Source organism: Carlito syrichta, unplaced genomic scaffold (assembly GCF_000164805.1).
Source record: "Carlito syrichta isolate Samal-C Ts95f unplaced genomic scaffold, Tarsius_syrichta-2.0.1 Scaffold288314, whole genome shotgun sequence".
Lineage (NCBI taxonomy): Eukaryota > Metazoa > Chordata > Mammalia > Primates > Tarsiidae > Carlito > Carlito syrichta.
Window position 1 is genome coordinate 291136 of NW_007232410.1, and position 17468 is coordinate 308603.

At 35.9% G+C, this 17468-nt stretch overlaps 2 protein-coding genes across 3 annotated transcripts in view; one reads left to right on the forward strand and one right to left on the reverse strand.

The window, feature by feature from the left end:
* Window positions 1–17468, forward strand: part of SPATA4 (spermatogenesis associated 4) — a 210127-nt gene that overhangs the window by 40156 nt on the left and 152503 nt on the right. The gene's annotated exons all lie outside the window — the stretch shown is intronic.
* The window catches only part of WDR17 (WD repeat domain 17), a 69059-nt gene that overhangs the window by 15674 nt on the left and 35917 nt on the right, over window positions 1–17468 (reverse strand). For both annotated transcript variants that reach the window (XM_008053586.1, XM_008053585.1), the window contains exons 11-21: window positions 16196–16360; window positions 13487–13689; window positions 12218–12367; window positions 12000–12130; window positions 11496–11621; window positions 10375–10530; window positions 8523–8587; window positions 4065–4197; window positions 3535–3626; window positions 2418–2517; window positions 1323–1462 (exon numbers count right to left, since the gene is read on the reverse strand). In XM_008053586.1, the coding sequence (XP_008051777.1) occupies window positions 1323–1462; window positions 2418–2517; window positions 3535–3626; window positions 4065–4197; window positions 8523–8587; window positions 10375–10530; window positions 11496–11621; window positions 12000–12130; window positions 12218–12367; window positions 13487–13689; window positions 16196–16360 (1461 nt within the window). The remainder of the gene's footprint in view (window positions 1–1322; window positions 1463–2417; window positions 2518–3534; window positions 3627–4064; window positions 4198–8522; window positions 8588–10374; window positions 10531–11495; window positions 11622–11999; window positions 12131–12217; window positions 12368–13486; window positions 13690–16195; window positions 16361–17468) is intronic.

Here is a 17468-nt window from a genome sequence, read left to right on the forward strand (position 1 = left end):
CCGACAGATCCAGACAAAAAAGGAGTATGTGAAGCCTTGTTCTTTTTCTGACTTAGGCTCAGAGAAGGAGGTAGCACAGGTTGAGTATCCCTTTCCTGAAATGCTTGGAACCAGAAGCGTCTCAGATTTCAGACTTTTTCAAATTTTATAATATTTACAAATACATATACATCTTTGGGATAGGGCCCAAGTCTGAACACCCATTTATTTATGTTTCACATACCTTATACATTACAGCCTGAAGCTAATTTTATACAACATTTTAAAATAATGCTGTGTATGAAGCAAATCTGCATTAAGTATGCATGTGTGGAATTTTCTACTTGTGGTGTCATGTCAATGTTAAAAAAGTTTGGGGATTTTGGAGAGTTTTGTATTTTGAGTTTTTGGATTAGTGGTGCTCAGTCTGTATAGTTTGGTAGCTAAGAGTGCAAACTTTAGAGCCAGTTTATATAGCTTTGAATTTGGCTCTACCACTTCCTGAGACCTCAGGCAAACTGAAACCTACCTCATAAGACTTAGTGAGTTTTTACATGTAAAATATTTAAACCCGCGATTGGTACAAGCTGGTTCTGTAAGCAATACAGAAGTGTTAGTTAGTTGTTATTAGTATAGTCATCTGTATAGCCATCTTAAGGGTGATATGTGTGTGCAGAGGTCAAAGTCCTGATACACAGTTTATTTAGAAACCCTTGCATTCCTAAGTATTTTGGGGAAAGAGAAGATACTAATCTAAACCATCTTTATTCAACATACATCTACTGAATAACAGAGCTGCATCTTTTCTAAAAGAAACTCCATAGTGAGAATTGCTTTGACCTAGATTTCCAGGTTACTAACCCAGGGAATTCCTCTATTTCATAGAGTATTGCCAGAGTCTGAGAAGACGGTCTGTTTCAAGTCTCCAGCAAACCCCTTTTTGTAATTACTTTTCATTAGAAAGTGACTTTATTTTCCAAACTTGAAACCAGGACACTTGAAACAAGCGTAAACTTGAAACAAGCGTAAGCACAGATATACTGGGAATATGTGGTCCTGTTATCTTAAGAAGTGCGCATTTGTTGTCTTATCATACTTTTAAGTATTTAAGATATTATGGAATTACAACTGGGCTACTTTGGAAGGGTCATGGTAGATTTCATTATCCATGGTAGTTCCTATCATTACTTCATTCCTATGTCACCATTTCCTTCTATAATCTTATCCCTTATAACAAGGAGATTCTATATTGTTACAACATACATCTTATCATATGCAATTTATGTTTTTTAAAAAGCTATTTCATCACAAAAAGATTATCGCTTGAACTTCAAAATTCTTACCATGTTGGAATCATCATGCATTTTCTCGCCAATAATTCCAGGGCATAGTGGGTTGCTGGCGCTGCGGACTCGCCCAGTACTGTGCCCACACTGACTGCCAACTCCAGTTCGTTTCCACGAATCAGGCATGCCATGGCAAGCTTGCACAATACGAAAATAATTTCTTCATTTGCATAGATGCTGGGTAGGATCATCATTCCCCTCCAAGCTCACAAAGTAGATAAAGTAGTATTAACCTATAAATCAATTATTCTTATAAAATATTGATTGTAATATTCTGATAAAGAAACTATGTCAGAGTAACTCCAACTTGCAGATGGAAAAATTAATAATGAGACACAAAGAAAATTTTATCAGGTCAGAATTTAAGAGTTTAGAACCCCTGGTACTATTTTTACAATTAATTAATAACAACTCTGTAATAACTTCAGTATGTCCTTCAGGCTCCCTATCAGAAAGTAAGCATAAATTTAAAAGTCTCTTCAAAAGTATACAACTATCAATTATTTCCTAAGGTCAATATACCTAAGGATCAATGCACAATAGAACCTACATCCTTAATATTTTCCTTATTACATTAGTGGGTTAAGTGGAAATTACTTTAGAAGTGTATTTTGTGAAGAATATACTAGAGGATATTTAAAAATAAGTGCTTTCATTCTTGTAATCCTAACAGCTATGTGTGAAACAAGTAAGGTAGGTGTTCACATTTTTATTTTAGAGTTGAAAATATTTGGGACTCTGAAAGGTTAAGTGACATGCCCAAAGTCAGTGTGTGACAGAAACTGGACTCAAATTCAGATATTTTGGGTCCAAGACCAGCAATTTTTCCCTTCACCACACTGCTGCATCTTATATATGAAGAAATGTTTAAAACAAGGTTGTTACAAATATATATCTTGTGGTAGAAAAAAATTAAAACAAAAGTGCTCAGTATGCAGAGTTTCTGTGGCTTCTTAGGAGGTACTCAGTTACTCAGGCTTGGAAAGCATGCAGCATCAGTGCTCACACAGAAAGCAGTCCATCTTTCCCCCTCAAACACCATACACATCTGAAAAGTTCTGCACTCACATAAACAAATTTGAAATGTTGTACCTCAATGTTATCTACAGCTAGATGGCAACATGCGGCCAGTACTGCTCGACCATCCTGAAAATACCATTCTGCCAGTTCTTGACTGACTTTGTGCAGGAGTCTATAAGGAAAAAGGGATATATTCTATGTAAACACAAGGATTCCACCATAAAAGTGAACTAATGCCCTTTTATAAAGGGCAAATAAGATGTAATTAGACATTCTTGATTTTGGATTAAAGCCTTATTATTTGGTGGGGGGAACCAGAAAACCTGTCTTTCCAAGTGTGTGATCTGACAAGGCTCCCACTCCCCCCAGTCCCACAGAAGAAAAGCCCTATTCTCAAAACGTTGGGTAATCTATGACTCAGCTATAGGGGCAGTTAACCTTAGAAGAATGACAGGCTAAACAGAAATTTTTCAAAATGTGGGTGGTATCCAAAATATGCCTAATATATATTAGAGCTTCAAAATGTCAAGTTTAGAAATGGCAGCAAAGATTCAGGAAAGAATACATTAGTTTCAACCTATTATTTGCTTAACATTTCATGATCCTCTTCTACTTGATGAGTGTCTTATTTTCTAGGACAGCAATGGGAACCACAGAATGGATGGGGAAGAAAGACTATTAAATTTTTTAAAAATGGTAGAAAGGCTGAACAATTTTAATTTCTATTCTTTTTAAAAATAACCATTTGGATTTATTCTTTTAAAATAGAACTAAGTGTTATTCTAGACACTAATACTGGGGTCATGGGAATCTGAGCTACAATCCCATGATGTCATTACACACACTGACTTTACAGTGTGACATTAGCAAGCAGCCCACTTTAACTCCACCGTCAGGCCTTCCCAACAGGTTTGATCAGTTTTTCCATATTAAGGTACTTGCAATCTCTCTACTGGAATGCGTTCTGCTTTTTGGAAAGCTACATAAATTGTGTGTGGGCTGTGTATCCACGCCTGACATTTTCCTACTGTCTAGGGATGGTGCTATAATGGAACCAGCCATGGTGAGCGATGCAGTAGGCAGTAGTCCTCAGCACACAGGCAAGGATGAATTACACTGTCTTCAATGATGCCCACAGGGAAACCAACCATCAAAGAGATCAATCCATAGCAGATAGTAAATCACTCACTCAATGAAGTCCCCCTTGTAGAGCTCATCCGAACTTGAAGCTCCCTTAGGCGTAGAGACGTGTAAGGTTTGCATATTTCCCTCACATGCAGCCTAGAATTTAATTAAACATTTAAGCTTTAGCTATTGATAACTGACCGATTTTAGAATACTATTTTGAGCGAAATCCATTTAAATCACATTTGGAGGCAACCTTAGAATTTGAAAAATTCTTCACTCCATTTGAGTGGCAAAATAAGGCTTCAAGAAAATTATTACTAAACAAAGTTGTCCAAAAGCATGGTATGTAACATTCAGCAGCACGTGAAAAATTCAGAGTTCCAAGACGTTTGAAAGATCTCAAATAAATCCGGGGTGGCCAGAACGAAGACAGTATGACTGCAATGTTGAGACAGAAGGCCAGGGAGGTGGGTGGAGAGCCATGCCCTCTATTACTTGTCAATTACGTGAGGGTGAGCCAGTGCACACAATCGTCCCCCTTTCACATGCCCGCCCACCCGTGAGATGGTCTGTCCAATGATGAGGTGGTACCTGCGCCACTAGCAGAGCTTCTTTAAGCTGACCTCTTGACGTAAAAAAATTGACTAGTTTCGTCACATCGCCGATGGCTATGCAGTATGGAATGACATCATCCTTATCTTCCTGGATTAATTGGTCAGCTCTCCTAATAAAATAAGGACAATTTTTTTAAACGATATACTAATTTCAAGGCTTTCAGTTAGACCGAGATTTTCTGAAAGCACAGCTAAAACCTGAAGCAGATTTGATAAAGGCCTTTCTTCGGCTTATCACTTTTAATAAAGACACAGGTTTTATAATCACATATGGAAGACAAAAGATTTATGACATAAGAAATAACTACACGTACTTGTTTGTCCTTAAAACATGACGTATTTCCTATTTTATTTTCATTTTATTTTATTTTGAGTTGGAGTCTGTCGCCCAGGCTGGAGTGCAATGGCACGCTCATGGCCACCACAGCCTCGACCTGCTGTCCTTAGGTGATCTTTCTGCCTCAGTCTTCCAAATAGCTGGAACTACAGACACACGCCACCACACCCAGCTAGTTTTTGTGATTTACTGTAGAGACAAGTCCTCACCAAGTTGCCCGGGCTGGTCTGAAATCCCTGGACTCAGGCAATCCTCTCATCTTGGCCTCCCAAAGTGCTAGGATTATAGGCTTGAGCCACTGCGCCCAGGAATTTCCACATTTTAAATGCCCGGAACATTTTGGGTCTTAAAATCAATGTAGTCATCTATTAAATAGGAATGCATTTATTTGAAAATAAGTTGTAAACCAGATATGTGTGATGGAAAAGCTACTCTCACAATTGAATGAGTCAAATATGTGGGTATCTACATTGTTAAAGACAAAATAACTTTAACTGTTTTACTGAGCATAACAATGGATACAGTCTCAAAACTCAAGAAACCTAAAAATCATTTAAAAAATAATACAGGACCATAAATATATTGACACTAACATGCAGAATATGTTAAGTGCTCCCAGAGCAAGGAAGTTTGAATAAAAATAGTGTTTCAGGTATGTGAAGGGACAAAGGGGATTGTGGTCTTACGGAGCGTGTATGTGTGTCTGTTTTTCTCTCTGCACTCATCACTGTCTGTCTGTCTTCCCATCTGAGTGCTAGGTATGTTCTCAGTGACTAACCTAGTTGATTCCTCCTTAATGTTTAAATTTAGTTTTGTTCAAAAATAACCGGTGTATTTAATTTATTCTGGTCTTTGCCTGAAACTAGAGTTCAATTTCCAATCTTGGGTTGATAATGTGAATACTTTTCATGCTGTTTGCCCAGCTTGCTGCTAACAGTCTCCAATTCATAGCATCCCTGGAGTACTTCCTGACAGCTATGTTTTTATATGTGACCCTGAATTCCTTGTTATAGCTGTTTAGAAACAAACTGTTTAGAAATAATATCCTCTCTTCCTGAGTGTTTAGAAGTAGGATTGAGAGACCACCAATCTCTATGAATGGCTGGATCTATAAACTTCCTGGCCACTATGTGGACTAAGGAGCAGAGAAAATCAGTTGTTGGCTTTCCAAGATAAATGACATCGAGTTGGAAAAGTTAGCTGTCTATATTCCTATCTGCCTTCTTTCTTCTCTCCCCCTGCCCCTCTTCACCCATTCTATTCCTTCTTCAGTCTCCTTCTTTCTGCCATATCAGCTCTTACTTACTAAGGGCAACAACACCTTCCATGCTGTCCATATTTCTTCTTTGGGCTACAGAATCAAGATTTCCTATTTGACACTGGCACCAAAATCTTAATGGAATCCCAAGCTCAACATGTCTAAAGAGAACTAATGATCTTATGCGGCATTTGATTCAAATCCTCTCCTAAGAGGTTGTTTTGTTTCTGGTTATTGCTTGCTTTATTCTGAAATCTCAGTGATTAGAGATAGCTTCTGTCCAGCTTTTCAATTACATGTACTTGTTTGCCCTTAGAACATATTTCCATACTTTATTTTATTTTTGAGTTGGAGTCTATATCCTAGGAATTGTTTGTAACACCTTCCTCATTTCTATTACCGAATCCAGTTATTTTTAACTCCGAAATATGTCAAATGTATCTATTTTTCTCAACTTTCCTCATCACTATAGAAGGCCTCATGCTACCACTGTCTTTTGACTTGGCAGTTCTAACTGCCTCCTATCTGGTCTCCTCATATCTGTTATTGATCTTCTCTAATCTGTTCTTGATATTTTAGCTTGTGTGCATTTTCAAAATGAAGAACTGGTCAGTTCGCTTTCTCCCCTATTTAAAAACCTGTTAATGCTTTCTGTCACTCTTACAAGCAACAAGTTTATGTGGCCCTAAAACGTCCAGCTGCTGCTTCCCTTTTCACTCCCAGCTGGCATCACTTCCCAGCTTCTGTACTCCAGCGACTGCAGCCTCCCCTCCGAGGACCTCTCCTCTGCTCCCAAGCCTGGGATGTTTCCTCCACTCTCTGCACTTGCAACTCCTATGGATCTTTCATGGCTCAATTCAAATGCACCCATCTAGGTCTCCTCTGTTACAACACATGTAAGGATACCCATTTTAGACACCTAGATATCTATCACAAAGACAATGTAGTAGCACATTAACATGACTAGATGTTAGAAAATATGTCAATAATTACATAGAATACAAAATATTTTTATTTTTATTCTACAAATTACTAACATTGAGTGACTATACCTTGGTCCCAAACAACATTCAATTAAGTTTTTGCTAATGTCGGAACAATGTTTTGTGAAATAAATATCCTCTGCTAACTTGACTTTATTAAAGATTCAGTGGGAGCAATAATATTCACACTTGTGCTGTAGGAGTACAGGAACTCAAAATCCTTTGGGATTCTGAGAGTTGAGGATAGGAGCCCACAGTCTGAGGACAGAGCCAGCCTCTTCCTTACCCTATTGTTGAGGGAACAGGTGCTCAGGAATAATCTACTTTCTCGTGGCAAGTATTACTTCTGAATTCTATGCCTAACCTTTAATTAGTTTTTACTTATGTGTATGGATAGCAGTTGATTTTTTTTGCCTAAACTATGTACCATAAAGAAAAATCAAAATTTCTCTTTTTAATGTCAAAAAAGTACGTTTTTAAATGTCATATAGTACTCTGTAAGCCTAGTACAGTGGTTGGCAAATAGTAGGCACTAAATAAATATCTGTTAAATGAATGAGTAGATTAGAACAAAATAGGATAGAGAAGAGTTGAATGTTATGAGTTGAAATGTGTCCCTCAAGAACATATGTTGAAGCCTTAATCCATGATACCTGTAAGTGTAACCTTAGGGGTCTTGGCCAATGTAAATGTTAAATTAATATGAGGTTATACTAGATTAGTGTAGGCCCTAAATCTAACACGACTGGTGTCCTTACATGAAGAGGAAATTTTGGGCACAGAGGTACCCAGGTTAACAATGCCATGTGAAGATGAGGAAGAGACAGGAATGATGTGTCTGTAAGTCATGTGATGCCAAGGACTACCAGCAACCCCAGCAGTGGAGAAGGAAGCAGGAACTGACGCTTTCTCAGAACCTCTAGGAGAAGCTGATTTTGATGACAACTTGATTTTGGACTTCTAGCCTCTGTAACTGTGAGAATAAGATTCTGCTGTTTTAGGCCACCCAGCTGTGGCAATTTTGTTACGGCAACCCTAGGAAACCAATACAACTGAGAAAAAAAATCTTGCCGGTTTGGTACATTTTAAAATAAGAACATTTAGTCAAGTCTCCTCAGTGTCCAGAGCCTTCTTTATCCTCACTACCTCCCTTATATCCAAGGGAAAGAAATGGCAGGAATTGGTATCTACAGGGAGAATTTTTGAGACTATTTATAGAATAATATTCTAAAAACTTTTGGTAACCTTCAGAAAATCTTATCACTCATATCAATAGCAATACATTTTTACTAACCTTTTAATCCATTGTCATGAGAAAATTTGCTTTCCACTAGTCTTCATCAGAGATCAGGTCAAATGTACGAACACCAAAATGACTTGTAACTGACTGATTTAATGTAGTGTAACAGTAGATACAAAATTCAGTTTATTTATTTCCTTTTTGGGGGGGGCGCTGGAGTCTCACTCTGTCCCCCAGCTGGAGTGCAGTGGCACGCTCACATCCAGTGCAGCTTGACCTGCTGGACTCAGGCGAGCCTTTTGTCTCAGCCTTCTAAGTAACAGAAACTACAGGCATGCACCACTACTTCCAGCTAATTTTTTGATTTAGTGTAGAGATGAGGTTTCGCCATGTTGCTCAGGCTGGTCTCGAACCCCTGAGCTCAGGCAGTCCTCTCACCTCCACCTCCCAAAGTGCTGGGATTATAGGTATGAGCCACTGCATCTGGCTAAAATTCAGATATTTCTTAAAACCACATAAGAATAAGAAATCTCAAGAACTCATTATCATATTTGTATGCTGCTTCTATTTTAACATATACTTTTGAAATATCTATTTGAACACAGACTCTGTCTTACCTCTGCATTAACGTTTTCCAATATTTCACAGAGACACCTGGTGCAATTGACAGGGCTTTGTCCCACTAGAATACAGAGCAAGAGGAGAAGCATACTTAATTTGATGGCACTGTGTAATTCTTAACAGATATTTTAAATGGATTCAAACATATGAGACAGAATTTTTAGATTTCTTGGATTTCCAGGTATATTTTTGTATTACACCTCATGTGAGGATATAATAAATATAAGGGTCTTCAAAAATTCATGGAAAATGTGTATTAGAAAAAAAATGTACGGACTTGAAAAACTTTTTTTGTACCCAAATAAACTTGTACTAACTTGCTATTACATGTCTGAACAGGATCTAGTTTGAGGCATTAAAAAGAGTAAGACATTGCTGGGCTTGGTGGTTCAGCCTGTAATCCCGCGCCTTTGGGAGGCTGAGGTGAGTGGATTGCCTGAGCCCGTGGGTTTGAGACCCGCCTGGGCAGGCGAGACCTCATCTCTATAATAAATTAAAAAAAAAAAAAATTAGCCGGGCGTGGTAGCGCGCACCTGTAATTCCGGCTACTCGGAAGGCTGAGGTAGAAGGATCGCCGGAGCCCAGCACGCTGAGGCTGCGGTGACCGGGAGCGGCCACTGCACTCCAGTTTGGGCGACAGAGTGAGACTCCAACTCAAAAACAAAAAACAAAACAAAACAAATGGATAACTCACTCTAAGAAGGGACAAGACGATGTTGAAGATGAAGCCCATAATGGCAGACCATTCACATCAATTTGTGTAGAAAAAATAAATCTTACTCATATCCTGATTGAAGAGGACCAATGATTAACAGCAGAAACAACGGCCAATGCCAAAAACATCTCAATTGGTTCAGCTTATATAATTCTGACTGAAAAATTAAAGTTGAACAAGTTTCCATTCGATGGGTAAAAGTGTCGCACCCAGATCGGTTACAGACAAGAGTAGAAGTTTCTATGGAAAGTTTAAGCAAGTGGGATCAAGATCCTGAAGCATTTCTTTAAAGAATTACAACAGGGAATGAAACATGGCTTTACCAGCATGAGCCTGAAGACAAAGCACAATGAAAGCAGTGGCTGCAAAGAGGGGGAAGTGGTCCAGAATTTATAGTACAAAGGAAAGGGAAAAGCCCAGTGAATTTTCACAAACTGAATATACCCACGCAATCAACACCCAGGATCAAGAAGCAGAAGGCCTCTTCTCTCTGAGCTCCACTCCAGTCACTACCCACCTACCAGGAGAGCTGCTATCCTGAATCTTCACAGCACATAATCATTTCAACCATTTTTTGGAAAATCTATACTGTTGATTCAGCCCTCTGTAAAGAACAGGATGTGCTTTAGCAGCATCCTTCACCAGACAATTTCCAGTGGAAACCCCTCTTCTGGCCAGCTTGGGATTTAGCCATGACAAACAATATGAGCAAAAGGATTCTACTGTGAGCAAATTAACCAACACAGATTTTTTTAAAAGAAACAAACATTCCAGCCTAGGGCAGTGGTTCTCAGACTTTAGTATGCATGAGAATAACCAAGAGGGTTTATGAAAACATAGATGGTAGGGCCCTATTTCTAGACGTTCTGACTTCATAGGTCAGGAGTGGGACATCCATGGCCAACAGAATCCCAAGCGATGCAGATCTACCAGCCTGAAACACTGCAAGACTTCTTCTAAAAGGTCTCACTTTGATAACTACTGTCCTAGGGTATAAACTTAATATCATGCTGGCAGAAAATCAAGCAGAACTGAAAAAGAAGCTTCACACTTTCAACACTTGGAATTAAGTGCACACTTAGTACTTAGAATATTATGTTTAACTCGTTAATTTGATTTTAATAGCACATTACCTCTCCAAGTTCAACCATAAGTTCACAGTATTTCTGAATCTGTCCTAATCTCAAGTGTATCTCAGCAGCTTCCTTCAGTCTTTCCTCTTTAGTGGGTACACCAATACCACCACTGAATTTAGACATCTTGACTGTCGTCAGTTCTTGGGCTTCAGACTGGTTAAAAAGAATATAAAACATTAATGGGACCAGAAAGGGTTATGCAAGGGTTGGTGATAACATGTGATCATAAAAACATTACATAAACACATATTTTAAAAGCATATCACTCTGGAAATTAAATATTTAAAAAACAATACTTTTCTCTATAAAATATGATACCTCTTTAAATATAATATTGTGGTATATGGTTGTGGACACAGGAGAGACTGAATCCCACGTCCCTAATACTACTCAGGGTGCTATGTTTATATGGAGTTCAGAGGCCAAGGGCAGTGATATCCAACAGGTCGAAAAACTCATAAAATTCTCTCTAATAAACTAAAAAGTCATTGGCTGCTTTTAATTGGCTCCAGTAATGTCAATAGATTTTGCAGTTATACTCATTAGGTGTGTAGCTTGTGATTAAAGTATCACAAAGTACCACATTCCTGGCTCAACTGTTTATAAACCCTAACAGATAACCATAGATATTTCAGAAAATACACAAGCTATTTCTTCTTTCTGGTCCCAGAATGGGTTTTGTTGTTGGTCCTAGATATTGCCCCAGGTATAAGGTAACAGTTTTGAATTGAAATTCATTCAGAGCTATGATATGAGCAGTTTTAATAAAACATACCTACAATACAGCCTACTAGGCCCTCTGAGACTAATAAATTAGAGGGGTCCATATGTCACAATCATCTGGTAATAGGGTGAGGGTAGAACATTTCAAAGAGTTACAAATGACCTTTAATACATTTTATGAGCTTCAACCTATGAAAACCATGACTGATTCAATCTGTTCTCAAATAATTCAAATTCTTATTATTGGTTTGATGAAAGATTTATCACTTCGGTGTTCACTTATTTCAGTCTACCAATCTGGCCATACATACTTTCTGAATCATTTTTATACTTCAATAATGAAAAGGCAAAAAGATTTTTTACTTGAGTACATCATACTTGCATACTTTACTCACTGTTCTAAATTTAATCAGATGTTTCAAATGCATTATTCCCTTGCAGTAGTTTTGAGGGAGTAAGCTATCGTCTTGTCCTTTTATCACAGCAACCAAGGTCCATAAATTGTTAACGCCACCTGGAGGCTAAAAAGTTGAAACAAAATAAACATACAATGGTGATCAAAAACTCCATAGTATTTTGCATCTTCAAAAAATTATAATGCAGGCACATATAAATTGAAAAATTAACATGGTAACTCTATATTGTCTCATTTATTACTTTTGGTTTTGTATTTGCTTTCTTTTTTTTTTCAAATAAAGTTTATTAGAGAAGGAAAAGAGGACAGAGAGACATGTCAGAGCTGGCAAGAGTGAGAGAAACCGTCACAGTTGCTTTCTTACAGTGTACAGATTATGTTAAGAGGGACCCACCGAATTGGGACAATGCAAGAAAATATGTGACTGACATAGTTGCACTGATTCATTTTGGCTAACAGAACATGTAATTCCTATAATACTTACTGATAAACACTCTGAAAACCATCTTAGTTTTTTTGCTCGAGGATTACCAGTTAGCTTTTCTATTTCTTGTCTAATATATCTTGACACTTTACCACACAGCAGAGGAGGGGTACCTTGCTCTACAGCATAATCTGAAGAACAGACATAATTCAGTGAGAAAAGACTTTTTATAAGATGTTATCCAAAAATAAATTCTAATACATGCATATGTTCAATACCGGTATTCCCGATAATTTCTTCCCAAGATCTGTCTGCCAGAATATTTATTTGTAGAGGAGTAATTAAAGGTGTTAATGACCAGAGTCTCACTGTAGAATCACGGGAGCAAGAAGCCATAGTGAAAGGGCGAGTCGGATGGGATGTTAAACCTAAGGGGAAAAAGAAACCTATTTTAACTAAAGTAAACATTGAAAAATGCTTGTTATTTACATGTACCTCACAAAACTTCTACAGAAATGAAGTTATGAAGAAACATTGTGAATAACCGAAAGGTTTTCAGAGTCAACCCTCTATCTTCATTTAATCATTTTTTATTAAAAATAATACAAAAATTAATAAATTAGTATATTATGTAAATATGCATACAAAATTAAATAATATTAGAAAGCAAATGGTCCTGGATGAAGATGTTAAAATTATATTTCATGTTGGTTAAGCAGCAACAAGCACACTAAAACAATAATAGTGCATATGGCATCTATGTGCTAATAAATTGGTAGAGGGATGTTCTAGTTATGAGGTGAAGAAAAAAGTTGGAGACCTTTCCATTTCAAGTATTGACAAATAGGATTCTCTCCCATACTCAGTGCTACATTGCCTCAGCTAAAATGCTATAAGGTCAAAGATATGGATCTGAATGAATAGACTGAAGTCACTTTCTCTAAGAAATCATTTTTGCATTCTTAATCCACCTGCTTACCCATAAAGGTTTAAAAATTATAACAAATACAAATAAAAATGAGAGTAATGTATGAAAGATAAGTAATCTGATTTTACATATTCAGCTCAATTATATTTAAAAAAAACCTTAGCATTATATTAAAAAACAAAACATTGTCCCAAATGTCCAAGAATAGGAACATGGCTAAAGAAGATATACCTACACTATTATTGATTTCCTGTTCTACTACATACCTCTGGAGTGATGGTGAAGGAAGGGAGAAAAATGAAAGTCATACATACATATATGTCCATGGGTAGATGTGTGCATTTTTGTGTATGTGTGTTTGTATGTGTACACAGAAACAGATATAGTTGCAGACAGAGAGGGAGAGAAAGACACAAGTGCTAACAATACTCATCTTCTGATTATTTTTTATGACTCTATTTTTAGGTGTTCTGATATTTCAACAATGAGTGTATATTTTCTAATGAGAAAAATGTTATTTAAAAATGAAGCACTATAAAACTTATTAAAGATACTGTATTGCTCAGACATTACAAGCATCATTAATATATATCAATATATTACATGAAAAACACTTTACCGTATACATCTGCACCATGATCATACACAGTATCCAAACAAATGCCTTCTCGAGTGTCCCACACTTTTATTGTATAGTCCCAGCTGCCAGAAATCAGTAGATATGGAATCTCAGTATTCCACGTTAACCCCCTCACAGGTGAAGTATGTCCACTAAGAATATTTATGCAAGCATCTTGAGTATAATCCCAGATTCGAACAGAACTGAAAAGAGAACATTATGCATGTAATAATATTCAAGTTATAATTTATCTAAATTATTAATGTATTCATAATAGAGCAGTCATTTCTTAGCACAGCTAAAAAGCATTTTATGTACCAATACATATTAAGATTCTATTTATTTAATTTTTAATTGACAAGTAGTAATTGTATATTTATGGGTTACAATGTGATATTTTGATATATGTTTACAATGTGGAATAATTAAATCAGGTTAATTAACAAATTCATCACCTCACGTACTCTTCTTTATAGCAGATGGAAATGAATATTTAACTAGGCTAGTGCTAGTCTATGAAATATATTTTCTTTCCTAACTTTTACTGGTCATTTATTACTGATAATAAATATATTATTTCATAGTTTATATGTGAAAAAATTGCTTTCTTGAAAAGAAATATAAAAAACAGATACAACCAAAGAGGAAAATATGACTAACAACATGGATACAATAATTGAAGAACATTCAAATTATTTGTGTATAACTATAGTATAACATGCATCATGATAAATATCACTTGCAAACTAACTTCATTATTCATGCTTTTGTTAATACAGTAAATCATTCCTTCATATTTCTGTCAATGAAATAAGTTTCTTCGTCACTTGTTGGAATCAATCCCAGATCAAGCTAAAATTTTAACTATAACTGGATTTCTGATATTATTGGTTCTACTGATTGTAGAAAGCACAAATGCTATTGAAAGTAAAATAAAAACTCACAATTAATTTAAAACCTCCAAATGCCAATTTTGCTTAGATTATTTACAATATTTTTTAGTCACAGATTTATACCAACTTGAAAATAACAGAATTATTAACACTTTAAAGGTAATGCACTATAATGGAGATACACTACATATTTTTATTCCTTTAAGGCATATATCTTTCTGCTTTATATAAAAAAAACTTCTTTCTTCTTTTCTCCATATCCTAGTATATGACAATATATTCACATACATTACAATCTTTTTTGATGCTCATTTAATACACATGTCAGCATTTAAATATTAAGTTTGATATCATACTTTCATATATAAAAATACATTCAAGTGACTTACATAAAAATAAGTTAATATTATTGTAAGGGCCACTAGAACAGGTGTTCTTCCCTTTATAATGCAAGTTAGTTAGGCTTTGAAGTCCCAATGTGTATTTGTTGGTCAAACCTAAGAAAGGCTTTTATATGCCTCACTTCATGAGTACATCAGGAATAAATGATTTCCCTACCATTTTGGCTTTTATTTAAAGGTGCTAGACAACATTAGTGATATATAACCGTCAACTATATTAACAATGACTACTAAAGTGACCATTAACCAAAATTTAATAAAGCCTTTCAATTTCATTACTGTGTCAGTAGAATGCCTATTGCTATCATTCTAAAAATATTTCTTAGACAATGATGGAAGATTATACCTTTTTCACGTAGAACAGAATTTAGAAGATGAAGTCTATGTTAAGAGACCGGATAATCTCATAAATGAACTTATCATCACTTTCACATAACAACAACACTAGAAGTAACATCTCAAGTGATAACCCACACAAATCTCATAATTATTTCCCTTATTAAATTTGAATTTATGCCAAAAATTCAAGATGAAAATGCTTAATTTATCAACAATAAACTTATGGTTACTATGTGACTGTTCTTACTTGCAAAAGTACATACCCATCATCAGAACCACTGCAGAGAATTCCCTCCCTCAGAGGAGACCATTTAACGACCATTATTAAAAACTTTTTGAATGTTTCTCAAACTTGTATTTTGTAGAACTTGGGACTTAAGAAAGGTCTCAAATGGTAACTGATGAGATTTGCTTACTTGCTGGTAAGCAAATTATTATGACGTGATCTGGCCATCTGTTCGATTTCCTTGTGGCATGGGCACAAGCAACGATTTTTCTTGCCAAAATTTATCTCATCTTCAAATAATGACTAACCAAACTATACTATGTAAATCTATTTTGTCTGAATATAGAATGTAGACAAGATTTCAGAAACTCTCACAAATCTAGAAAAATGTTAAGTAATTTTCATTTCTAAACATCTTTTCTTCATAAAATGTATGATCTTTTATTCCATTCATGATGAAAACAGAGAACAGCTGTTTCCACGTTAAACATAAGAATATTATTAAAAACAAACTCTTCTGACTTATATTTGTCTCAGATCTTCTTTCCTTTCCCCATAGGTTCTTTTGAAATTTTTGTTTCTGTTAATTTTCTTGCTAATAACCTAGAAGTAAGCCTCTATAGTAAGTAAAATGAATAATGAAATGAAAATCATGAATATACTGATGGTTTATGGTAGAATTCAATTTAGTTTTGGTTAAATGCATTTAGGTACTTGCTAACTGCCCATCCATTAAGTACATATTTTAAATATTTTCACATATAATTTGAGTACATAAATGTATACATTTCTAGAAAAACATGAGCTTATGATTTTAAGGATTAGAAAATTAGAATCTCAAAGTACATACCCATCATCAGAACCACTACAGAGAATCCCCTCCCTCAGAGGAGACCATTTAACATGAAATACTTTTGCTGTATGCCCACTAAACACTTTCAACGGCTGATCAGAGCTGGTGGCAACATAATAGACACGGACGTTTTTGTCTTCACAGCCAGTGGCTATCATGTCTCTGAGAACATTAAAAAATGGAAAATTTGACATTATTTTCATTTATTACAAATTATTAAAAGTATATAACAGGTAGAATTCTAAAGGTAGAATTTATTGAAAGTATACAACAGGTAGAATTCTAAAGGTAGAAATTTTTGCTACCTTAATCAAGTTAGATGGAAAACTTCTCTATGTAAAAACATCATGTATAATCATGCTCTTGCTCATTTACAGAAACTGCCTCAGTACAGAAAGAGTTTCAGTCTCAATGCTACCTTTTAATTGGGTGAGTTTTTATTTTATGTATCTTAGATCAGAGGAAATGGTATTTATAGTAACCTAAGTTCTTTTTCAAAGTGCCCAGACTCACAACTTTTTGAATGTGTCTCAAACTTGTATTTTGCAACAGCTGGGTCTTCCCAAATGGTGACTGATGAGATGTTTACTTGCTGGTAAGCAAATTATTGTAACATGCCCTAGCCATCTGGTTAGATTTCTTCGTGGTATGGGCACAAGCAATAATGCTCCCCCAGGAGGTAGCTGGGAAATCCATGCAGACCAGGGCTGTCTCAGTAGATAGTCACAGTGTGTTTCCATTCCTTTTTGGTGACTTCCCTTCTTTGAGATGCCTTAACTGTTTGATTTACCTAAGGACACCCTGGAAATATAACATGAACTTTTAATGGTTCTTTGCTCATCATTCACTGAAAAAGGAATTATGAGTACTTCGTCAACCTGTCGACATCATGTACTCGCCACAGTCTATCCGAGGAACAAACAGTTCCCACATTCTACAGATAAAGAGGGGAAGCTACATACTTTGGAACCCAACTGTCATTAAAACCCTTCCAAAACCAAATTGTTGATTTTGTCACATGGGTTATAATGCTTATATCATTATTTAAGACCACATGAAATACATCAGTTTGCAAACTGGCATGCTAATCTGCAAATATGCAGATAAGCTCTTCCAGAGGCCCACTGATAAACAAGCCAGTTTCCACATTTTGGGAAATATATTTTGCATACACTCATATATTTACATGTATGCAGATACAGAAACCTAAAATTTTAGAAATAATGTCATAAATATTCAAAGAATGCATATAAAGATATGTGCATCTATT